The sequence below is a fragment of the Macadamia integrifolia genome, chromosome 2 (genome assembly GCF_013358625.1).
Source record: "Macadamia integrifolia cultivar HAES 741 chromosome 2, SCU_Mint_v3, whole genome shotgun sequence".
Taxonomy (NCBI): Eukaryota; Viridiplantae; Streptophyta; class Magnoliopsida; order Proteales; family Proteaceae; genus Macadamia; species Macadamia integrifolia.
The window spans coordinates 33757351-33783397 of record NC_056558.1 but is presented as its reverse complement, the minus strand read 5'-3'; the positions used below and the strand labels follow the sequence as shown (position 1 = coordinate 33783397).

The 26047-nt window shown below is 39.2% G+C and overlaps 2 protein-coding genes and 1 long non-coding RNA gene across 5 annotated transcripts; 1 reads left to right on the top strand and 2 right to left on the bottom strand.

Annotated features, from left to right (window-relative positions):
* Positions 1-4084: 4084 nt before the first annotated feature.
* On the bottom strand, positions 4085-4837 carry LOC122071973 (protein Iojap-related, mitochondrial; the record flags this gene model as incomplete). The annotated part of the gene is given in 3 exon segments (XM_042636470.1): positions 4085-4182; positions 4276-4363; positions 4470-4837. Coding segments are annotated over 3 exon segments (474 nt in total), but the record flags the coding sequence as incomplete, so codon positions are not given.
* Positions 4838-5768: 931 nt separating this feature from the next.
* On the bottom strand, positions 5769-20352 carry LOC122060508. Of its 3 annotated transcripts, none has more exons than XM_042623623.1 (8): positions 19990-20352; positions 19853-19900; positions 18798-19356; positions 18529-18637; positions 18127-18247; positions 17249-17998; positions 14747-16664; positions 5769-6490 (listed from the first exon to the last, which is right to left on the bottom strand). In XM_042623623.1, exons 3-8 carry the CDS (start codon positions 18991-18993, stop codon positions 6060-6062), a joined length of 3525 nt encoding a protein of 1174 aa, XP_042479557.1. In that variant the 5' UTR covers positions 18994-19356; positions 19853-19900; positions 19990-20352; the 3' UTR covers positions 5769-6059. The 3 variants fall into 3 exon arrangements, with proteins under 3 accessions (XP_042479557.1, XP_042479566.1, XP_042479549.1); XM_042623632.1 differs by having other exon boundaries at positions 18798-19149; XM_042623615.1 differs by having other exon boundaries at positions 18798-19149; positions 19853-20352.
* LOC122060526 lies at positions 20079-20744 on the top strand. The gene is made up of 3 exons (XR_006134431.1): positions 20079-20230; positions 20496-20555; positions 20665-20744. It is a non-coding gene; the product is annotated as an uncharacterized LOC122060526 (long non-coding RNA).
* The last annotated feature ends 5303 nt before the right edge of the window (positions 20745-26047 follow it).

The window sequence follows — 26047 nt, the reverse complement described above, 5'->3', positions numbered from 1 at the left end:
TACTAGGAGCTAGTTTCCCAATAGGACTAGACACTCCTACTACAATTAGGAGCTAATTTCCCAATAGGATTAGACACTCCTACTACAACTAGGAATTCAAAATAGGACTAGGACTTGACTTTATGACTCCAACATGGAGTAGAACTAACTAACTAATAGCCCATATAGGACTTTACAACCAACTAATGGCCTAATGGACCTTTATTAAATTAAATAGCAACTAATTAAACTAATGAATAAAATCCCGTTTTCCTACCTTCTACCCATATTTTAGGCCTATTAAAGTGGCCCATTTCAAAGAAAACCCATGGGATCAAAGGCCCAACACATACATAAGACAACCCAATGCTTATTTGCAATAAAATAAGCCCAAGTGACTTATCTACATCAACTCGCCCTCTCTTAGAAAAAATTCATCCTCGAATTTTGTAAAGTGTGAGGGTGATTAAATTATAGTGCACGTCCCTCTTCAAGCCGTAGAAAAATTTAGGTAGCTCTTTGATGATAAAGATATAGTCTAGAATGTGAGGAGCTCGATCTTCAAGATACTTTAATGGGATGAAAAACTCCACATGCTCAACTTCAACATCTTCGGATGTATCCATAGGGCCATCTACATATGCACCTTTGATCTCTTCTAACTTCAATGCAACATAAAGCTCTTTTGGTTCATTTACCTGGTGGTTCCTAATCGGTTCCATTGATGGTTCAAACACAACTTCATTCTTGAACTCCTTAGGATCTTCCTTTTGGCTGTTCACAATCATCACAGTTGTTGTAGTGTCAAGTTCCCTAGTTTCAACCTCATTGTCCATTGTGGCAACTTTGTTGCTTTCGACTTCTCCCACGAGTCTCATTGATAGGAACATCAATGACTAGTTTTTCCTCAACAATAGGAATAGCCAAAAAAATTTTAATACTAACCTTAACTTTTGACTCTAGTTCACTGGTCAGAGGTGTCTTCTCTTGTTGCTCTTTTGCAATAGAGGCCGATGATTCCTTTATGCTATTGTCAAGTGTGGATGGCTTTTGGACATCTGATGGAAGGAAATACATGTTTCGTTCATGCTCAGATAGGTACATGCCTGCCAACTCATACTGCATCTCGTCCCATGTTCTAAATTTACATTCTAGAACTTGAAGTTGCCTTTCACGGACTCTCCATTGCATTCGTACACGATCATTCATCTGGGAACACGCATATTGGCGTTTTTGTGTCTCTGTTAAGTTGCAGTTGTCAAAGCACATGTCCAATTCACGCATCCATTCAAGGAATTCCCTATGAAAATAACGTGGCTGATCATTAGATTGGGCAGCAGTAGATGTATTATGATGGGAATCCTGTGAAGGGAAGGGCCTTCTTTGAAAATATACAGGGAGGTATTGTGTCACTAACTGGTACTTCATCTCTTCCCAAGTCCTAGGCTCATGTCCTCGAACTCGGAGTCGCTTTTCATGAACTCTCCACCAATTTCTAGCATGACCAATCAACCGAAAACAAACAACTTGAAGCTTTTGTGTCTCTGTCAAGTTATAGTAGTCAAAATATTCTTCCAGAGAATCTAACCAATCAAGGATATAGAATGTATCCCTTTGTCCAGCGAAGTAACGAACTGATGGAACCATCTTTGGTTAGGCCCTGATAGATTGTTTGGAGCTTTCTTCAACCGTAGCTCTGATACCACTTAATGCAGGAGTAGATTACAAGTAACTAACTCCGCAGTTTATAACCCCAAACAATACAAATAGGAGCGAGAAACAAAGTAATAATACCATCAAATAAACCATCAAGGATACAATACCCATATAGGAGCAAAACCAGCCCAAAACCTAACCCAATAGGAGGGGAAAAGACATGTTATAGACCTGGAGAGAGAGAGAGAGGTGCAGCCAAGGCTGCAGGAGTCCGATTGAGTTGCACTTTTGGGCGTAGATAGTCCCTAGGGAGGGTACAAAAACCCCCAAAGTTGAGAGGATTCTGACGACTGGTTGTGAAATTACAAGCTTTCTTGATTTTCTGACATATGAGAGAAAATTGAGAACCTTCAAGAACAGCAGCAGAATGCTTCCAATAGTGACTAGGTAAGGATCGTAGGACCCTTATGAAGCCTAGAATACCCTGATTGAAGACCTAGTTGAACAGAGTACAGAAGAGAGAAAGAGAGGAGATCGATCTCTCTCCTATTCCCACTAGGATTGCTGATCGGTTCTGATTTCTAGAGACTTATCAAAATCTGAACTATCCCTCTTGAATGTTACAACAAATAAAATAAAAAATAATAATAAAACAGATGGGGGGTTGAGAAGGGTGAAAGAGAATAAAGGAAGTAGCTATCTCAGCCTGGGCTTCTCACCCACAGCTATTTCAGCTGCTCTAAGCATTTAATTGCAAACTTTCTTTCATAAATGCAAACTTTCTTTTATTCAAATCTGTCCAATAATAGAACATATACCTCTCTATTTATAAAGGGGAAGTTTACAATCATACTAATACTAGGAGCTAGTTTCCCAATAGGACTAGACACTCCTACTACAACTAGGAATTCAAAATAGGACTAGGACTTGACTTTATGACTCCAACATGGAGTAGGACTAACTTAACTAACTAATAGTCCATATAGGACTTTACAACCAACTAATGGCCTAATGGGCCTTTATTGAATTAAATAGCAACTAATTAAACTAATGAATAAAATCTCGTTTTCCTACCTTCTACCCATATTTTAGGCCTATTAAAGTAGTCTATTTCAAAGAAAACCCATGGGATCAAAGGCCCAACACATACATAAGACAACCCAATGCTTATTTGCAATAAAATAAGCCCAAGTGACTTATCTACATCAACTATCTTCATTTGCAGCAATCAGAATTGACCACAAAAATCTCTTTCCACACCCCCTTTCCCCTCCCCCTTATTTTTCATAACTGCGAGTCGTGGTCATAATTAAACTGTAGAGGAAACCACTTGAATCTTGAAATAAGAAATGACTCCCCACTCTAATCAATACATCTGTCACATTGACAATAAAAACGCAGACCAATCATCACGGTCCAGAGCAGGCCATGATCAGAACTCAAAATAACCAGCAAATGGCTTAGATGACTCAAAATCACCAGCACCACTTTTAATCACTATCCCTATCCCTGTTGCTGGTTTGAAAAATGCAGTATATATTTGATAGCTTGGTGGGCTAATTACAAGTAGGAACAGGATTTTGAGTCATAGTGTGAATGGCCTAAGAGCCTTGGCAGTGAGCTATATAGCCGTATATTTTTCAAGTCTATTTTCAAAATAATGGAATGGTTTTTTTATGGTAATGGTTCAAAATGGTTCTCTTCCTAGGGTCCCCATATTTGCTAAAAAAACATACCTAGAAACCTCTTTTTAAGTAATTATTAAGTGTCAATAAATTTATACAGCGGTATATAAATAATATTTTTAGCTAGAGATGAATAGGATTTTAGAACCAAAATCCATGGTTTTGAGCAACCAAATGACATCCAAGGAGAATCTATTAAAAACAGGATTCATAAGTTAGATCAAAAGATAAATAAATTACGACAAAAAACACTCTCGCTCTCAATTTTGGAGCTTTCCCAACTTCGCCCCCCAGCAATTCAATTCTGCTGCACAATCTTGCTACTTATGCCCCAACCATCTGGTAGTTTTATGTCCTTCATTATCTTTCTTGGTAACGCAAAATCCTAAATAAGGTTCTCTTCAATGCCCAATATATTGCAAAATGCAAAGCCCTCCCTGACTGGGTGAAAATAGAGAATCCCTCCCTGACTGTGTGAAGATAGAGAATCCTTAGGAACTCCTAATGTATCCATTATCTTGAACAACAAGACACTAGTCAAATCCTCACATAATTTCTACCGAATCTCCATGTTGTATATTTGAATCCATTATCTTGTTATACTCCCTACTGGAACAAATAAAATCCTTTAAAGCTACAAATGCTGCAGGCTTTGGAATCTTATTCGTCATTCGATGTCAAACAAGTAAGAAATCTGAGTTCATAATTCAAAGCTTTCAAACAAGCATGATTCATGGTAAACGTCGAGCACATTTCAAACTCACCTGGTTAGGTCCCGAAGGAGACATTTCCGTGGTCCACAGGCTTTCCAAATTGTAGTAAGCTCTCGCTTTCTCGTCAAGGGCGTGAACAATCACCGTGCCTAAAAAAAAAGGCAAAATCATGGTTCATGAGCAACATCAGAAACCAATAAAAGTAAAAGGCAACAACAACTAAACATTAAACCACATCTTACCAGAATCGACGACAATCCATTTCCCTCCTTCGTGCCCTTGGACGCTGGGTAACAACAACCTTTGAGCCCCTTTCTGCTTCTGCTTCGCCTATTGATGAAGAAAACAACAGGAATACCAAATTAGCGAGAACGCATCGTGTACCAACAGGAATCGAGCAACACACTCTATTAACAATATTTATAAACGAACCTGCCTTATAAACGAGGGCTTCAGCGATGTTCCTGACGTGCCAGGTCGATCTACCCGTGGCGATCACCATGAAATCAGTCCATTCGCACTGGTTTCGAACGGGAATCACCTTAACGTCATCTGCCTTTACGTCATTGAGAACCTTCTCGACCTCTTGGAGGTCTAAAAACCCTAGATTAGTCCCCGATAACGACGACGACGACAATGAGCGATGAAACCCTAAAAAGTCCAGTTTCCATAATTGAAGAACAGGAGAAAAAGAACGAGCTCGAGATCTTAGGGTTGCTAGCATTATCAATAATCACAGGCCTCAATCCAAGATGACTGAAATTTCTTCGATTTTCCGTTATACAAGTACGGGGCCTGGTTTAAAAACTATGAATCGGAATCTGGAACGGGCCAGACTCAGAATCGGTGTGGATAGGCTTAAAACCCTAGTTTTCATTAAGGATTTATCTAATCCAGATCGGTCAGAATCAAACCAAACTCGCCTGAATGTTGTGAGAGGTGTCAAAATGCAAATCCAAACCAGTCCAAATCAAATCTCATTGAATTTGCTTTGGATTAGGGTATTGTGAAATCCAACACATACTAAAATCGGTGTATTCGACGAGGCTCCAACATGTATAAGATCGGGATCGAAAACTACACAACTTTACCCTGAGAATATTGAGAGACTGTTTCAACGCTTACCACCAGGTCGCAACATTTGCATTTAACCGTTGAACCAAGCACGCAACATTTTTTTGGGAAACTAATTATAATTTCACCTTTTTTTTTTTTTTTTGGCACTAATGAGGGTATTTCTTCCCAACCACGGCACGGGCATCAAGACGTGCTACCACCTCAACCCTACATTCAAGGGACGTGATCCCTGATCACGGGAGCAGAACTCTATCCACTACACGTCATCAGAGGCATCCACCCCTCTCACGACTTGCACCTCTGGATCAAAGGAAAATATTCAACATGCCCTGGAACTCGAAATATTCTCAGAATCACAGAGCCACTCCCCTCAAAGACTCTACGCCTAAACAGGACTCTCCACAAACGCCCCTCCTTCTCTCTCCATCAACAGCCTATAAATACCAAGGTAACCTCCATCATAAGGGATCAATCACTTCTATTACTGGAAAAGCTCTCTTGAGCATCTACGGTGTAAGATCATCCGGTCAATTTTTACCGCATCAAGAACTATTAATCTTTTTTTCTTTTGGGCCCGATATGATTAATGAACACATTTAAACATGATTAGAACTGCACGTTTCTTCGTTAAAACAAAAGAGCTACGAACAAACAAGAATTTGGCAAAAGGAAGAGACACAAACCTCTCTAATGGCTCTCGTGATAACAACCCGAAAGAAAGAAAAAAAAGGAAAACTTTACAAGATTATGTCACCGACACTAGGTGGTGTTTTACAAATAAATCGGAACTAACCGAAACTGACAGTGGCACTCTTATGAATTGCCCATAGAACATAAAAATCTCTAAATTACAAACACTCAACATCCATGGATATATGCTGTGGCAGAAAGGGGGCATGAAGGGTTACACAGTGGCCCTCAAAATTTTTTGCTCTGGACGCATAAGATCTTACATTATTGTGCAATTACACTTTGACTCCAGTTTCTGAGGCCAACTTTCAACCTTGGGCGGAGCTTCCGTTTCGTGTACCAGTGATTCATTGGTCTTGGCATCAATCTGAGTCTTGGTTGATTGAGTTTTCACATCTGCTTCCACCCGTCTCTGCCTGGCCTTTTGAGATTTCGTGGTTCGTTTATTTCCAGTCCTACTACGTGGTTCCTTCCTCTCAGAACTTGGTTTCCCCAACAAAGTAACTGTTGGACGGGAACCCTCTAGCTCTATGTGAACTGAGCTCTCCTTTTCCATGGCAATGGTGGCAGCCTGGTAGGCCAAATTATGAATGATAGAGCTACAGAAGAGTATAGTGTCGGTAGCTTCTTCCAATGTCAGGCTTCTTGCTTGCTGCCCACCTTGGGCCTCCACTGTTATGGTTGATTCTTCTGTCAAAAGCAGAAAATTTAGCAGAAGAGAATAAATGAGTTCATTAACCCTATCTCAGACAAGTCCAAGTGAACAAAACTATTGCAGTGGAAAAAATATTGACGATTTTCAGTAACAAAAAGTATGGCATCGCTGTGTAAAGAAACCCCCACCAATTGGAATTCACCACCAAGAATCCACATTTTCGATTGAAAATTTTAAACTGAAAATAGAAAGTCACTCAAGATAAGGGTGGACAAATCATAGCCTACTCATGATCTAATCAAAATTATCAGCAATGAAATATGTGAAACTGTGAGCTCTGCAACAATTATGGGAGTTCTATTCAGACCAAGTAAAGGTTGGATATAATCAGCCCAATAGACATCTCCACTAATCTTCCCAATTTATTGAGGAAGATTCTAGGGATTGTGAGTACTTAGAAAGTAGATCTTGTTCATGTTGTTAATATACTTCAGAAAGTAATCTTGTTCATGTTGTTACTTGTTAATATACTTCACTTTCTGGTCCTACACCCCTCTCAACAGAAAGACAACCACAACCCCACTAAGCCCTCAACTAAATACAGTCAGCTATATGGATCTTATTATGCCATTTAAATATATTCCAAATCTGTTGAGGACAAAAAAAAATACGGTTAGAAGATTATTATTTATTAGGCCTCCTTAGCTGCAGCTTCTTGAGGTTCAATTTGTTTGAATGGGAAATATTTTCAGGAGAAGTCTTAAAAGCAAAACAAAATTGTACCCAAAAAAAAAAAACTGAGGGCATGTTTCCTAGGTTACCCACATAAGAAACACCTTCCTCCTAGGTGGCCCAAATATCTGCCACCTAGCAATTCAGTTGAGGCCCAAATTTTGTAGACAGGTAGAACCCCAAGTCCCTAGCTCACGCTAAATTTCAGTCCAAACGAAGCCTTGAAAAAACAGGACGACGAGAAAATACAGAGACTGAATTTTTAGATGAGTCTAATCCAAACCATGTCATCTCTATCCAACAGTCAGAATAGCAACATCATTAGTCCACTTGCCAAATGAGGATGGGCCTTGCGGGAAAACCTTCCTGTGCTGAATGATCATTACACCTCCAATTCAACTCAACTCAGCATTATCCCAACTAAATGGTGTCGGCTACATGGATCTCTATTCTCCATTCAGCTCTATCAGAAACCATACTTGTTCTCAGTCCTAAGCTACGCATGTCTTGCCTTTGTACTTAGTGCATGAGGCCCCGCCACTGCGGGATCTGAGGAGTGCCATAATGTATGCAGCCTTACCACTGCTTCGTGGAAAAGATGTTTCCCAAAACTTGAACCCGCGACCACTAGGTTTGCACCATGCATGTCTTGTCTCACCACTTCAACCGACTTTTTTTGCAACTTATTATGTATCGGAGCTACTCCTAAATTAGCTCCTAAACTTTTTTTTTTTTTTTTTATCTATTCTGCTTTATTGTTCTCTTAATTTAGATGCATGCCAGCCCTGCTGATACCAGCATATGGTCTGAGAAGGTAAATTCATTTTCTAATTAAGAGTCCTCAACAATAACTCAAGCATTGTCCTCATAATCTATACTCAACTAAAGACACTAAACAAATGACAACATCCTTCATGTTTACCATGTCACCAAGTTTCCAACACTTATAGAGCCAAGAGGTAGTCACATTGTGATGGAAAGGCAGAGCCATCAGCTAAATACACTAAAACATGAAGATCACCATAATATACTCCAAGTATTCTATTTTCCCGAAGAAACCTTTGATACCATAGGATCTTGGAAATGAATTTCATATGCAATTCCCATCTGGAGAAATTTTTGCAATATGCTTCCAAGAATGAAAATATTTCCCTAGATAACAGAGGCACACATGAATATTCTTCAATAATAAAAGGACTTTCATGGTTATACAGAAGTCATGATGAACTCTAGTGGCTCATGGTACTAAGAGTGGAGACTACGCAACTTAAGCCCAAGAAAGTACAGACAAGTCCCCCAATAAAGAAGTAATTCAATCCTTCCTTGAATTGAGACTCACAATTACATTCCAAAAAAATTCGCTATATAGGTTAACATGAGTACTTACGGTTGAGTTTCTAGGGGTACTTTAGTCTATTTGAGTTGTTTTCTACGTTGTTTATGAATTGCGCAGGGTTTAGTATGAGGGATAAATCCTTCGTACTCTCTTTACTAGTTTGCAGGAGGCCATATATATTGAGGGAGAGGCCTGCGACTAGGTATTCTACACTAGCTGCAGGTAGCCTTCTCCCTTGGCTGCTTGTCTCGATCTCTCTCTTCTCCTCTCTTTGTTCTTCTGTTCTTCTCTCTTATTTCTGCTCTCTTCCTCTTCTTCTTCTTCTTCTTCTTCTTCTTCTCCAATCTGGTCGTAGGATCCTGGACTTCTAACACTTACTACATTCAACTACCTTGAAGAAACATCAACACTTCAGCAAGCAATTCTAGAATATGTAAGCCTTGTGCAATGAAGATTCATAGTGCATTACATTGCAAAAACCACACAGAAAAGGAGGCAGAGAATTCAGTCCAGGGAAGCTAATTGCACCAAAGACTGAAGCTTTTGTTCCACTGGTTGCACTTGATAGACTGCAAAGCAGAAAATGCTTTTTATGCATAATTATGTGGGCGTGCCTCATCTATTCCAACATTTCAAGACCTGTTGGGGGGGGGGGGGGGGGGGAATTCTGGAAGGAGTGGAATAGGAGACTTGCTGATATGCAGCAGTCAGACCCAAGAGAACACAGCCATTGTTTTCTTTAATGGATTGGTCTTCTACTTGAAAATCTCCAGGTATTGATAGATTTCACTTTAGGGACAACTGGACTTCCAATTTTTGGACCAACGCATAGAATGTACAAGCCACGGCAATGCTTTTGTCTTTTTCTTCTTGGTATCCTTCTAAGATTTGCCCATTCCTCCCTTACTTGATTTGTATGGCTCTTAGATCCGAAAAGAAAAAAACCGGGAAATTATTAAAAAACCTCTGGTTTTGCTATACATAGCAAAGATGCCTTGCTGGAAAGTAAAAAATGAAATAAACACCTAGGGCAACTGCAATTTTTTTTTTAACGACAACTTTCTTAATTAAAAAAATTATCCAACTTTAGTTAATTATAATGAGAAAATATTAGTTTAACTGTTGTGAAGAACATTTTTCTAAGTAATGTAATTTGATTTCAAGACATGGTTGCATGTGGGAGCAATGTTTTCACAGATCCATTACGAGACAGTAATTGTGGTCAAACCATTTGGACTGACAACCACTGAGGGAGAATTACTTTCCTATGCCAGCACCTTCTGAAGGGTGAAAATGAGGACTGACCATGGACCATCCAGTTCCAAAAGTTGGATTATTTGGATGACTGGAACTGGACAGCAAGACGGTCGGTTGAAAATTTCACTCTAAGAAGGTCTCACCCTGAAGCACAAGTCTGAGCTGGGACTGGGAGCGTTATGCGTCATCAATTACTGAATATCCCAACTGCGAGCTCATGTAAGAATTCATGCTGTAAGAGCACTTGTGATGCTTGTAAGAATTCATGCTGTAAGAGCATTTGTGATGCAGAGCTAAGGATATACCGGCATAGAAAGAAGAAACAGACCGCTATTTGAGGCCCATTGGTTTAAGTTATAACCAGCACACTTAGGCCAATATTCTGCTTGACTTAAGCCCATCATAGGCCATCGGTTGCACTACATTAAGCCCATATTTTGTCTTCTAATGAGCCATCGGTTGCTGGAGATTCTGGACTACATATCTTGTGGTCCCATCTACATTTATAGTTTCTATTTTACCTTTTCTTCTTTGGTTTTAAGTCACTAGATTTCATAGGAAGCTTCTATTTTTAATTGTAGGCTACTTGGTAGCCCAAGCGTTTCTATTTTATTTGATTGTACCTACTTGGTAGCCAAGGTTTTTAATTTTTTAATGCATCTCTTTAAGATAATAAATAGAGGAGAAGGGAGACCCCTACCACGATTTAACAAAGCATATTGAGTCTTCTTCAATGAGATAATAGCTCCTTCAAGGTGGTGAAGAAACCTTGGAGTGGAGGGTGGTGAAGCCTTACCGAGGTCTTGGTGGTGAAGCAGGATCATATCCCCTCTTTCTTTTCTTTCTCTCCTTCCTATTCTTCTTCCTTTGTTCTGTTGATTCCCTACACAAGACCTGCTGTTGTGGGAGTCATCCACTGTTATAAGGACTGAAGTCTGAAATTTGAAGATACAGCTTGCTGCACAGTATTCTTCAGGTATTAATCTCTCTTTTAGGTAGTGTTCCAACAGCCATCGGATGCTAGGATGGCTTAGGTTTTTCACTCTTTATTCCCCTCCATTCCCTTCTGTTCTAGTTGATCATTCTGTCATTATCTAATCAATGTTTTGCAGGTGTTCATCACAGTCTAGTGTTGCTATTCTAACCCATTCCGGTAACTGGGTTTTGTGTCTTCAGTCCAGCCAATCCAGCCATCGGATTCGCCTGTATTTCTGACATTATTTGCTTCTCTGTCCCTCCTACCTTCGACCAGAATTGGAGGGTCATCAGACCCAGGGATTGTGAGATATCATTGGTCTTAGAAGATCCAGTTTTACTAGAATTTATACCTTCTGCTATCCACTTCGTCCAACGGTATAGGTATGAATATTGCGACCTGGTCAGCAAGCGGTCGAAACAGCCTCTCAACATCTAGAGGTAAGGCTGCGTAGTTGTTGCCCACTGGACCTTGCACATGTGAGAGCCTCGTGCACCGGATACACTTTTTTTTTGTTATCCACTTTTCCCCTCCTGCAGTTACTAGTGTTGTCTAATTTTGTTTTGATTATCTTGAACACAACAACTTGCCCTGTCCCATGGCAAGAGTTGGGAGTAAAACTATCCCTTGTGGAGAATGGTCACTCTCTCGTCAATCTTTGTATCTTTAAGTTAAGGAATTTCAGCCTGCAAAGATTGTTTTTCGCTTGCAACTACAAACAAGGGCAAGCTATCCCTTCTTTCTTTGGCACAACTTAGGACTGGGTATGGGAGGCTTATTTGGGTCCTATTAGCAAGGTGATGGAGAATTGATGTTGTTGAACTGGGTTGACCCTTCGGGCAATCTCAACCGAGATGAACCGAGTCTGATTGGATCTTTGGATTTATTAGGATCTTTAGGATTTTATTTTGTTTGGGAATTATTTGCAATCTTTTAATTTGGGTAGTTAATAATCAATGAGGGAGTTACCAATTTGAATTTTATTATGTTTTTAATTTCATTAGTTAGAATTTAGGAAGCAAATTAGGAGTTGCTAATTTAGTTTAGATAATTAGGCAAGTTTGAATTTTCAGTTTATTATATAAGGCATGTAACCGATGGGTAGTGGTGGTGTTTTTATGATGAATTAATTAATTGGTTGAAACCTTGTGGTTTGCTTGGTCATGAGACCTTCTTCCCCCTCCCCCTTTGTGTGATTCTTCTCTTCTTCCCTACTACTCTGAGTTCATTTAGGGTTTTCTTCCCTTTCTTCCCTAAGGCCCTCCATCAAGTGGTATCAGAGCCGAAGGATCCTATCCTTCGTCATTCTCTTTCTTTCCCTTCTTCCCCATAGGTGTGTTCTAACCCTTATTCTCCTTCCCACCCTACTTCTGTTCTCTACGGGGAACTGAGAATTAAAAAAAAAAAACCTGCTGAAACCTCACCCCCACCGTCGTCCTCTTTTTTTTCTTAATTCCTTCAAGCGACTCCTCCCCTCGCCCTAGGTTGTCGCCAGGATCCAAAAAAAAAAATCACAGAAGAAGAGAGAAGACGGGAAGAAGCCGAACCAAAAAGGCAAAAAAAAAAAAAAAGGCAGCAGACGAAGAAGAAGAGAGCAGCGACCAGAACACATACCTGGTTGAAGCTTCTCCTCCATTGCCAGTCGCAACAGCCACTGGAGCTCCTCCTCCCTTCCTCTCATTGATTCCCCTTGTTGCAGAGCAAGCTTCATTGACTCCGTTGGTTCGTTCTGGAAAGAACTCAACTGCTGGTATCTCTCTCCAAGTGGGAGACCTCCCCAGCCCCTTTTTTGTCGGTAACCCTTATTTCCCCACCTACGACTCCTGTTTTGAGTCATTTTTTTTCCTATTCTGCCCTTCTAATCTTCCTTTTTCCTTTTTATCCTATATCAATTTCTGATTTCATTTTTAACTTCCAAATTTGCCCTCTCCTCTTTATATTCCATTGTGCTTTCTAATCTAGCCTAAGTAATTACAATTCTGCCATCCTTAACAAAAAAAAAAAAAAAAAAAAAAAAAAAAAATTACCCTCCATATTTACAGTTCTACCACCCACTTGGTTATTGGAGTTGGTGTCTTATTTTATGAGACCTATAGCTACTCTGAAACAAGATTGGTCATGCAATCTTTTGTGTTCAAGTTCAGAATTCGTCTGCCCAATGGAAAGTCTGCTAAATTGTTAATTGATGAGCAACTAAATGACAATTTTGTCTCCCGATCAGTGGTAGATATGTTGTCAAAGAGTAGTCAGATTATTTTTGAGTCGGAGGATAATGTATTTGTTGAATTTTCTGTTCCTCCTTATTATGATGGTGTTTTTTGTGAAGTGTTTGACTCTCCTCAACGCATCATTAAATTGGGTCGAGGCTGGTTGGAACAATGGGACAGTATTCTTGATTGTGACAACAATATGTGCACCCTCTAATCTTACCATATGCATAAAAAATTTCATCTTCATGGATTGGTTGAGTCAAAGAAGTGATACCTCCAGTACAACCAGAAGACGAACCAGATGCATCAACACAAGTGGAAGACCGTCCTATGGTGGAACAGGTGATGACAACCGAAAGTGAGAAAATTATGAATCAAACAATGAAGGACATCAATGCAATGCCATTGGTTCACCATCATGAATTCATTCTTCCCCATGATTTTTCGGACTTGAGTGCACCTCCAAAGCTTCACATCATGGACTTTGTTCGCGATACAGACGACGAGCAATTCACACCCGTTCGTGAGTTTTTGTTGTTATCATTTTTTAAAACTCGTGGACGAGTTTTTCTCAACATCAGGGGAATTGATGCAGAATTGATGTTGTTGAACCGGGTTGACCCTTCGGGCAATCTCAACCGAGATGAACCGGGTCCGATTGAATCTTTGGATTCATTAGGATCTTTAGAATTTTATTTTGTTTGGGAATTATTTCCAATCTTTTACTTTGGGTAGTTAATAGTCAATTAGGGAGTTACCAATTTGAGTTTTATTCTGTTTCTAATTTCATTAGTTAGAATTTAGGAAGCAAATTAGGAGTTGCTAATTTAGTTTAGATATTAATTAGGCAAGTTTGAATTTTCAGTTTATTATATAAAGACATGTAACCAATGGGTAGTGGTGGTGTTTTTATGATGAACTAATTAATTGGTTGAAACATTGTGGTTTGCTTGGTCGTGAGACATTCTTCCCCCTCCCCCTTTGTGTGATTCTTCTCTTCTTCCCTACTACTCTGAGTTCATTTAGGGTTTTCTTCCCTTTCTTCTCTAAGGCCCTCCATCACAAGGTGATGCAGTCACGGAGTTGAGGATCCTCACTGCAGGCCTCAAAAGGACTCTAGCCCTCTGTATTCAACATTTGCTCATAAAGGCAGATTCAGCAATGATTAGATGGTTGTCGACAGATAGAGGTCAATGGAGACCATCTCTTCAATTTAGGCAAGCCTGTTCTTCGGCCAACTACCTGAATATCTTGTTCCTGTGAATGCTGCCAAGGCTGGGCCATGCAGATACAGAGGCAAATGAGCTACCTAAAGTAGATGCATAGGGATTCTAGAGGCAAATGAGTTACCTAAAGTAGATGCATAGGGATTCTATGTAGCATGGCTACTTGTACTATGGGATTCTCATAATCAGTTTTGTTTGCACTATATTTTCATGTTCGCCTCATAAATCCATCATTGAATAATGATGTCTGAGAAACCATGAATGCCAAAGCTGAACAAGAAGAGCTAGATATATCAACTCTTCATTGATAAGTGGCACTACATTAAACAATTAAAATAGGTTAAGCTGATAGTCATTCTAATATACAGTTGATATAGGCAAAATTTCACAATAGAAAAAAAATCTAAACCACAAATGGATCTAGAGAGTCAGAGTGCATAAATATTAAAAACATGGTTCCATTCATGAAGAAACACAAGATAGTTCAGATGGACATCTCAAGTTAATATATGAACAATAGGTGAACACAAATTCTTGAGAAAGACAAGTCATACCAGGGATGCCATGGGCATGATCCAATATATCATATTCTGGTGAAGGAACTTCTACGTCCTTTTCCGATGTTGCTGGAACTGATGATTCTGGGGATTCATCCAAGGCAGAATTTGGTGAGATTGCACTTTCATCTTGTGAACCAGGTATACTATCACCACCATTTTCTAGTTCACCTGATATCACTGCTGAAGAGTCACGAGCAGAAGCCTCAACAATCTCAATTGCACAGCCACTGTTCAAAGTGGCAGTGGCATTATCTTCTATTGAAGAGCGCTCTGGGTTTGTAGTTGATATTTCTATATCTGAAGTGCTTCTTGTACTATTTGGGAAATCCTCAGTAATCCCTAATGAAACACAATCATCATTTTGAACTGCTGCCACTGAAGCATCTTCCAACTGAATGCACTGTGTATGGCTTGATAATTCCAAGCCTGAAGCATCCACCACCCTACAGCTCTCAGAGCAGTCAAGTTTATCTGCTTCAAAGACAGAAGCTCTCACAAAAGAGGAATCAGATTCATGTGATTTTTCATTGCTCAAATATGTATCTTGCTCATCACTAGGTAGTCGTGTTTCCACTACAGCCTCGTGGTCCATACTCCCAACAGAAGCATCAAAATGTTCTTCACTTGTACCCTTAGTAAGCAACAGGGACTGGTATGCAGGATTTGAGATTCCAGAGGAAGAGGACCCAGTTCTTTGAAGTTTTGTGCTTGAATCATGCCTGAAATTATCCAAGTCAAGTTTCCTGCCACTTAATTGCCTTTGAACCCGAACCTCTGTTTGTCTGGAAGAGCTCCAATCAACGGATGATGATGCTGAGGCACTGCCAAGCCCACTGGAGCTTCTCACGCTGTTTATGCTGTCCCTTGCATAAGATGGATCATCACAATGTATAGTCATTGTAGCAAAAGTCCTCCCTTGAACAACAGGCCACTTGCTACTACTTGATCTTTTCAGCAATACAGAAATACCAGCACCTTCTGAAACATCAACCTTTAAACTTGGATGAAACCGTTGATCCACGCTGTCACAATTGGATTGAATGGAACCAACTGTTGGCGGAACAAAATGTTGCTCACCTCCATCTACCATCAGTTGTGCAAAGGAACTGCCATGCAAGCAGCTCCGGGCCTCCTCAATGTTGCAACTGTGGTCTTGCTCAACATTCTCATCATGTTGGACAGGCATAGTTTCATTTCCACAGGTGATCCCTCGCACTTCGGCCACTCCTGCTTCGTGCTCTAGTGCACTGAAGGATTTATTTTCTCGCAAAGCTACTTCTGTGTTAAATGAAGTGTTGTGACTGTGAACTACAGGGTGTTCCCAAGCAGCTGGAGTCAAAGATCCACTTTTCTCACTGCAATCAGGACAAAGACCATCATTCCCTTCCATAGGCTCAATGACATGAAACTTGCTCCCACAAATAGAACAGTATGCAATTCTTCCATGACCATCAAGTTCTTCAGAATCATTCTCAACATTCACATTTTCAGAAGCAGCTGATTCAATTGCTTTAGCAGACATAAGACCACTGAATTTTTCAGATTCACCTACTTCAGTTATGGTGGCTCTATCAATACCAGCATACCCAGTATTCTTTCCATCACTGACTTCACCATTAACATCACCATTCATCTCATCCACTTTATCAAATACAAATACTTCATCTTGAGCATCAGGATATGGTACTTTTCTCCAGTCACTAGCCATATCATCCCGGTCATGGTCACTGCCCTCGGCATCAGGTGCAATGCTTGCACCTTGTTCTGAGCTTGCGTTGCTGCTAGTTGTAACTGAGGAGTTCATAGAGACCATGGGACGATGTGCAGAGCTTGTTTTCCCGACACAGAAAGTTGTACTAGGTACACTTGATAAAAGTGGCCTGAACATAGTCTGAGGACTCCTTCGATTATCCTACAAAACACGTAAGACCATAATCTGTAAGATTCATACATAAGTACATAACACTTTACTACTTTAATAATTCTTTTAAGAAGCCATTTACACACAAACGAACCATGGTGTTCTAAAAATATATATATATATATATATATATATAAAGGAGGCTGATACCATACAAAAAGCAGGAAAGAAATATGGTTAATATAAATCATTATGTCAACAGTTTGTCAAATATCTACAAACATCTATGACAAAGTGAGCCTCCCACTACTTGTTTAAAGAATAAAAAAGTGATTCCTAGATATTTAAATAACTAATCACAAAAGAATCTACTCAGACTTGAGTACAGAAATGGACCACATATAAAGAATAATGCAGAAGGAATAGAGATTAGAAACGTTATTTTAAACAGTATGGCTAGCCTGATCCCTTTAGTTTGTTGTTTCTTCTCATGAGACATGGCCTAAGTCTAATAATTTCCTCCAGAATTGAACCAATCAAACCAAACTTCTAATGTAGTTTGCTATATTAAGCATAGGTTTAATTATAAGAGAACATTTACAATAATCACAACTAATTGTATAATCAGAACATACCATTTGTCGAAGGACCGAATCAAAAGATCTTTTTGGAACAGGGCTCGAGGATGGTGTTTTGGATGGCTTCCTTGAGAATGTCGGGGCTCTGCTATTTGGAAATGCCCCAGTTTTCCGTACAGCTGAATGATCCGAGATACTCACTGGCAGAGAATGTAGAGAATCTATATCATCATCACCAGATGATGCTACAGAACCCTTACTCCGTGAGCTGAATCTGTCTCGATCATAACCAAAGGATGAACTGCCACTTCGAGAAGCAGTTGGTGACATTGATTGCCTTCTGAAGTTTGAGGGCACATCCTTCCCATTCCTAGATGCCGGTGACGAGCCCCGTATATATGATGCCGGCCGATCAGCTAGAGAAGTACGAAGATTAGGGGGTGCATCTGAAGAGAAGCCCGGGATAGTAGACTGCCATGCTCTTATTTTTGGTGAAGCAGAGTTGCCGCGACTTGTCTTTACAGGTGAGGTTCCCCTTCTTGACGAGGCTACAGTACCACTTGATCCCGTGCTCATCCTCCGGGAAGTGGGAGTAGGAGATCTATGAGTAGGTGTTGACGGTTTAGTTGGGGGTGTAGAAGGTCTTTGTGATGGTGACGCAGGACGTTGAATGGGAGATCGACTAGAATGAGAGGGAGCTGAAGATGGCCTTCCTCTTGATTGAAATGTATTACTTCCAGACCGAGGTGATGGGCTTAACCGATGTGGGCTCGCACTACTTCTACTGGTCCTGTAACTCTTCTCCATCTGCACTCAGACATGCATTATGAGCATTAACAGAAGGAATACAGAACTTGAATTTCGAAGAAATATGCTTGCTCATATGAGCAAATAAACAATAAGTACACTTCCAAAATAGCCAACTAATATCATACTGTGGATGATCTAGGGATGGAAATGGGCTGGGTTTGAGGTCTGCCCCTAGAAGCAAGACTAGCTGCTGGGGTCTCATCATCCAACGAACGGAAAAGAGGAGTGTCTGGAGGAGTCAACAACCTTCAATCCAAAAGCACCATAAGATCAGTACCACAGAGAGGAATTTGCTACTTGTAGTAAAAATAAAATTACATAGTATAAAGAATGATAAAAATATAGCATATCTAAAAGAATGATAAAAATATAACATATATCAAAGAATGATAAAAGTAAAACATATCTATGTGTTTGCGCAAGAACTGTGTAAGTTCTCCTTCCTGTGTTTGGTAATTTTTTTGCAAGATATGATGGAGAAAGACAACATCTAGTAATTGCATTAAAAGACTAAGAGCATGACCCACCAGTCATAGTCATTTTTTTCACCATCTGCATTAAGCAGGTCACTGCTCTCTCCGCGAACTGGAATGGAGATGCCAAGCTTAAAATCTGAAAAGCTTTTAAACTTTGTTGCTGCAAGAGTTGGAATGAATCTAAAATTAAACATAAGTCATGGATTATCTCCAGCCACAGGACAAGAAAAATGTGACTTAACCAAAAAAACCAGACACAGAACGCATTCATAGTTAATCTAAGAACTGAAACCAAGATGGAGGGTGGGTCTGAAAATTACACAAAGAGTCATCAAGATCATCCGACTTGTCAAGCAAAAAATTGTCTCTTTCTCTGTTCTGCAGCTCGTTGAACAAAGCAAGATCATCATCTTTCTCTCGGAGTGGTACTACACTCTCAAGACTGCGTCCACGCTTGTGATTCTCCGATCTGAGTTCCCTTCCAGGGGAGCATCTTAATGCTGGTGAAGGAGGCATCTTCACAACACCAGGTTCCAACTCAGATACCTCACACTAATCTCTGCCACGCACCCAAAATCAAACCACAGTGCTTCTCATAATTCATTGTGCAGACCGTGCCCAGTGCTCACCAATCGGAAATAAGTTAGACCAATGTTCCCTCTCCTTCAATGCCTAAAATCATTTCCAGTGACATGAAATGACTAAAAGAAAAACAAAATTGTCCTCAAATCAATGTAAATTACCGAAATGGAATATTAGTTCCTTAAAGCCTCAGCAACATCCTAATGCAGAAAACCAGATTTTAGAAAGTCAAATCCGCAAAAACTGGCAGCAAAGATTCTTCGTGGCTTCTCCGCAACCATAGATATCGTAATGAATCTACACGCCAATTAGCGTACAGTGGCGTCAGTGTAAATGAAACCAAAGTCTGCGCATCTAAAGCATTGAAAACGTTATGAAGGCAGAAGAGCAATCCCGAACACAAAGCTGATCACTGTAAGAGCGAAGTATGAAAGAGATCCTCAAATTCCTCAATAACTCCGCAATTACATAACCCTAAAATTCCACCAGCAGAGATCCCAGGAGTGCTTTTCGAGAAGAGAATATTAGAACAAACCCAAAAATATCCAAATTGAAAAGGCCAGAATCGTCAAATTTCCATCCGGAACAGTAAAAAGGCAACAAAACGATGTTCTTGCTCGTGGTTTCAAATCCTCAATACTCCACAAGCCCAAACCCATAAGCGCACACACACAATATCTTCCAACTCTAGTCAGAGCTAATGAAACCGAAATACTAATAACCTTTCATGCATATCAACGAATATCTCAATAATTGAACCTTCTCTAAAAAACATTCACACTCTGCAACTTACAGTTACCGAAGCCGAAGAGATCTTCCAAAATAGTCTGAAGCTCGTCTCCTGTACGATTAAGATCTCCAGTTATGACGACATTTTAAGCACAAACAAGCTCAACGGTCAATTCCAAAGTGGCAAGTACAAATTCATACACTCTAATCTGCAGCATTTCTTGGTCTTTGTTGAATGGAGTTATAGATCAGAGCAAGATAGCCAGATCGAGTTGCAGAAACCCTAAATCATTCGAACAACTTCCTCCAACGGATTGAAGAGTACGAAAGAGAGATCCAACGAGTGATGCAAAATGGAAATAACTTAATTAATTTAGGTTCTCTGGTTTCCTCTACAGCAAGCTTTCGTTCCCTTCTTTCTCTCTGCTTCTCTGCTGTGCGGGTAGTGTTTTTCTTCCCTTTTTCTTTTGTTTTCTATTTTTCTATTTCCATTTATTTATTTATTTATTATTATTATTTTTTTTTTTATTTATGTGTTTGTTGTTCAAGTTTCTCTTTCTCTCTGAATACAAAATGGGAAAAAAATAAATGAGAAATTGAAGGTAAATGCTAATGAGATTATATTATGTAAAACGAAATTATTATTAAATATGTCTATTAACTGAAATATCTGTAATACTTATCTGTGTTTTGCTATTGGTGGGTAGCGGAGCTCGATCGGAGTTGGACTGTCGGACGACTCCAACCGGATGATTTATTATTTTCAGGTGATAGAAACTATTTTTTATCCTTTTTGCCTTTTTGTTTAATTTATTTCTCATTCTATCCCAAAAAGTACTTTCACACGTGTGGGGTTTAACTCCTTTATATCTTCAGTGGTGAAATGATAGGGAGATATGCCGCTGCATCGAGATCTTGGTGCACATGCACCCCATCCATAGAGACTGGATCTACAAAGAATATATAACAAATCTAAGGATTATGAATGTGTAAGAACAATCTTGTATGTGAACTTGATCTAAATTCATCAATAGACTGTGATAGTTTCTTTAACGACCAATGGAATATGAATTGATCAAAATTTGATAGTTTTAGTATCAGCCGATATCAATTTCAGTATAGATCAAGACATAGTATGACGTAGGTATCAAAATTCTTTGATGCATTATATTGGTGTAGTGAGAATCGATTGAGAGCACCTTAGAGCATGTGTCTGAATACTCCAAGCCACCGATGCAATGACTGAAGAGGATGTAAACTCATGGACACAGGATTTAAGTGTCAAAATATCTATAGTATCGGTATTTCTTTGAGGACAAAAACCGCAAAACAGACCAATAAAACGTGTCTCCGTATCTAATTCGATACCAACGTTTCTCCTGCGTTGCACACCTCATAGCATTAAAGAGGAGGCTAAGAATGGATTGAAAACCGATGAGGAGAAATCACAGATTCCTTGTCCCTCTGGAACTTCCAATCTTTAACTTTAACACGTGATGTATATGGTTACTGGTGTTCAAAAATTTATTAATATTTTATTTTGCTAGGGGACCGACTTATCAAGGGTGTTCATTTATTGCAAGGCAACCATGGAAGATGATGTGGCCAATATATATGATTCTTCGATAGAGATACTTAAGATTGGATTAGCTATATGTTCCAATTTTTATAAATTAATTTCTAAAGTTTCTTTGTTTGTTGGTAAATTTTGTTTGAACTAGAGTTTGTGAAAAGATCTTGAGAGGTTTGTGTTCATAAAATTTGGGTCTCATCTAATCTACGAAATGAAATAAACTTTGTCTAAATTTATTTTGACCATGAGGTGCGCAAGGTATGAGAACAAGAAGTTTGATTGTCAAATTTAAATCATTGTATTGAGATCGATATTAGTCTCAGGCGATACAAATCAGCTGGTATGGGCCATACTGGATGATTTTAAGTTATGTCTTCACTGTTTTATAATGTTTCTACTATTTCTGTGTTTAGAAATAACAGAAACGGCTTTTCAAATTTTTAGAAACAAAAACGATTTTTTTAACGTTTGATAAACCTGTTTCTCGAAACGTTTTTTACAAACATAATGCTACTAAAAAACTCAATAGCATCATCGAATGCCCAAAATGGAGAGAGGGTTCGGTTCCCTCTTTTTAGGTTTAAATAGTTGAGAGATTTGTCAGGCACAACAATCTTCTTTTCTCTCAAATTTGTTTATAGAAACGATGAAACGAGTCCGACTTTTTTTGTCAAAGTCGTTTTTATAATTGTAAAGAGGCATAAATTTTGATTTATGTATATAAAAACTGGTGAAACATTACAACTTTATCAAACGTTTTTTATGTTGTTTTTTCATTTTTAGGAACAAGAAAACGCAGAAATGACAGAAAAAAAACGTTGTCAAACAATGCTTATCTTTTTACCCTTCTTACGGATCAATACACCTAGACGTGTCAAAAGTTAGCTTGACCTAAATTGATCGATTGAAACCTAAGATCAATTGAACAGACTACTAAACATATTGAGTTCAAGCATCAACCGTTTAGTATTCGGGCAGTCCCAGACTCCCAGTGCAAGATAGCGATCCAATGATCACCTAATCAGGATCGACCGAATTTATGACCAAGTACTTAAAACCCAATTATTACCTATTTAAAGATCATTTATAACTCAACTAATCAATTATTTCGTTTAAAGATTGATTAATTCAATTATTTTGGGCTTGATTATGGATTGATAATCAATCAATTGAATCAAAACATGTCCATGCCTTAGCCAACCAGGCCAATTGTCTAAATTGACAAAAATGATGCAAAACCTTAAAGTAATGAGAAGACCAATTAAGACCTATTGAAATCGACCTAGCCGGGATCCATTTGGGACTCTGGAATCCTGCCATATGTGGACATAAGTTGGGCAGGTCATCAATCCGCTTCAAATCCTTGATTCCCAAACATCATCTCTATGGACTTTGGAGATAGTTTTCTGGGATGGGTCAAGTGGTCGACTGATCCAGCAACTAATGTTTAAGAAAAGGGGAATCCAACTATTTGGAAATTCCTTGAGGTTACAATTAAAATTCTAAAAATAAAATTCAACTCCACAATCCACCAACCTACCCCAAGATGTCTCAATCAAAAGCTACTACTTCTGATCAAGGTCGGACCTTATATGGGTATGGTCTACTTAAAATACTAACCAAATATAGATATATTTCAATAATAATAAAAAAAAAAAGAGAGGAGTCTTTATGTCTCGTTACCGAGGACCTCGTTTCAAAAAAATATGCCGTCTGGGCGCTTTACCGGGATTAACTAGTAAAAGCGTAGAGGCCAATGCGAGGACAAACAGAAGCTTCTGGACAGGGATCAATGTTCTTTTCGTGCCTGCCTATGTATGGGCCTAGAGACACGCAAGCAAGCATAATTCTTCTCTCTCTCTCTCTCTCTCACACACACACACACACACACATACACACACACAAACACAAGGTTCCCTAAAAGGCAACATAGCCCCTACACCAGTGTTGAAATCAATTGGAGCACACGTGGAAGCATTAACAGGAGTGGGATTTCCACCTTTCACGAGGGAAAGGGTAGTCATTTCACCCAACTCTGTGTCTAAGCATTGGAGCCACATTGCCTTTTAGGCTTCTTATTCTCATCTCTCTCTCTCTCTCTCTCTCTCACACACACACACACACAATTTTGCAACCCCTTCTGTTTCACTCCTATAGATCCTTAGGATCCTTGATTGCACACCTGAAACATAGGGATTCTAGTCTTAAGAGGCGGATGCCAGTATGGAGAGGCTCCTCGAAAAATATTAGGTGGTGTGGTGGTGGTATTATTGGGAATAATGTGGGTTTCGATCTGAAACCCTAACTGGAGATGCACACGGAAATCAAGAATATGAATGATAATGGATCGTAATGAGAATTAGATGTGCCTCCACCGAGGTATGTTGGAGACGATATTGATGCAATTCTTGGAGATTCTTTCACATCACCTCTGACCTTCTTTTAGTCTCTCTTTTGTGGTGAAGAAGAATCAAATGAGGGTTGCAGGGACCCAAATAGAATATATGATATTGTCTTGACCTAACCTAAACAACAATGAGCTGGGCTAGTATATTCATAAAATGATAAAGTGGGCTTATAAAATTGTCTTTTAAATTGGTGTGGCGATAGAATCTTATTACATTAATTAATTTTACTTTGATTCACTTAAAAAGTCCACTAATGTCAAACAGCAGCAAAAGATACACCTTAACATATGACATGTATATATCTTTTATTGCAAACATAGATTGTAACACCCCGGCCCTATTAACCTTGCACAATATTGTCCTCTTTGGCCCATGGGCCTCAAGGCTTTAAAACGTGTTGTGCCATGTTAAGGATGTTAGATCTTATTAACTAGCACAGTAATCTCTCCCTAGGTGATGTGAGACTAAAGTTTGCACACCCTCACTGATCTCTCAAACCCCCTGGTACTTATCGTATTCTTGGTGGGGACACCTCATCGATCTCCCAAACGGGTCTGGAACTTGTCGTATTCTTGGTGTCACAATCTTTCCCTTTTTCGGTATAATGTCTCCGCTATGGCCCTACATGCTATTGGGGTCTATTCTGATACCATTTGTAACGCCTCGAGCCTATTAACCTTACACAATATTGTCCTCTTTAGCTCATGGGTCTCAAGGCTTTAAAACTTGTTGTGCCATGTTAAAGAGGCTAGAGGTTATCAACTAGCCAAGTAATTTCTCCTTAAGTGATGTAGGACTAAAGTTTGCATACCCTCACCAATCTCCCAAACCCCCTGGTACTTGTTGTATTCTTGGTGAAGACACCTCATCTATCTCTTAGGGGCGTCTGGTACTTGTTATATTCTTAGGTCTCAAAATCTTCTCTCCTTACAGCATAGCGTCCCTACTGTGGCCCCTCACGCTGTTGAAATCTACTTTGATACCATTTGTAATGCCCCGACCCCATTAATCTTGCACAATATTATCCTCTTTGGCCCATGGGCTTCAAAGCTTTAAAATGAGTTGTGCCATGTTAAAGAGGCTAACGGTTATTAACTAGCCTAGTAATCTCTCCCTAGGCGATGTGGGACTAAAGTTTACACACTCTCATCGATCTCCCAAACCCCTTAATACTTGTCGTATTTTTTATGGGGACACCTCACCGATCTCCCAGGTGGGTCTAGTACTTTTCGTATTCTTGGGTGTCACAATAATGAATTGGGCCAGCTAGTTTGTGTCATCGAGTCGACCCAATACTCCATATTTTGAATCATTTTGGTCAGTCGGTGACTATGTGAGGATCGGAGAGGTCTCGTGGACCACCTCACCTCTCAAGTGAAAAAAATGGTTCAGGTTCAACGATCTTTATTGACTAGGAGTCATCACCTAAATTAAGATCTAGGATCCATCACTAATTGAAATTGAAATTGTAATGACTTCATTCGAACTGTCTTACCACCGGTTAGGGTTCGTGTCAGGTTAAGGTTTAAGGAAGGGGTTAGGCACCTCTGTCCACCCGGTAAAATCAAACTTCAAGCCTAGGTCAATACACATGCTATTGAATGGATCGTCTAAGTTTGTGTACATACGAGCATCAATATCACATGCATTGAAAAGAAAACATAACTAAAAATTCTAGGGAAAACCTAAAATCTAATATCACTATCTAGCTGGTTTGAAGGGTTAGTATACCAAATGTAAAGCAAACATGATATATAGTCGTGAAATCAAGATAAAAGCTAATCCTAGAATTCATATCATGAAACATGATAGTTGACATCATGGACATGGGGATAGGGATCATAGAGTTTAGCCAAATCGAAAGATTATTAAAAAGAAAAAGAAAGAAAAAAGAAGAACGCAAACATCCAAGAAAGGTTGTAAAAAAGGAATTAGATGTAAGAAAACCATCAACAGAAATTGAAATAAAATTTATAAATCCAAGAAAATCATGTTAGATAGAAGACATTAAGATAAATAATTTTGAAAAAGACAAGTTTCGCAAAAAAAAAAAAAACCAAAGAAAAAGACATTTAGCAAGAATGAAATATGAGATTCCATTGAAGGGAAATTTTAGATTTTGTATAGACCAACAAGGAATAAAATCCAAGAAAAATAATAAAATAAATCTGAAAGATGCAAAAATTTCACAATGGATAGATCATGACTTAATATACAAATTTAAGGAATGAATATTTAAAAATACCTAAGGAAAACTATGCAACTGATTGCACTTAAC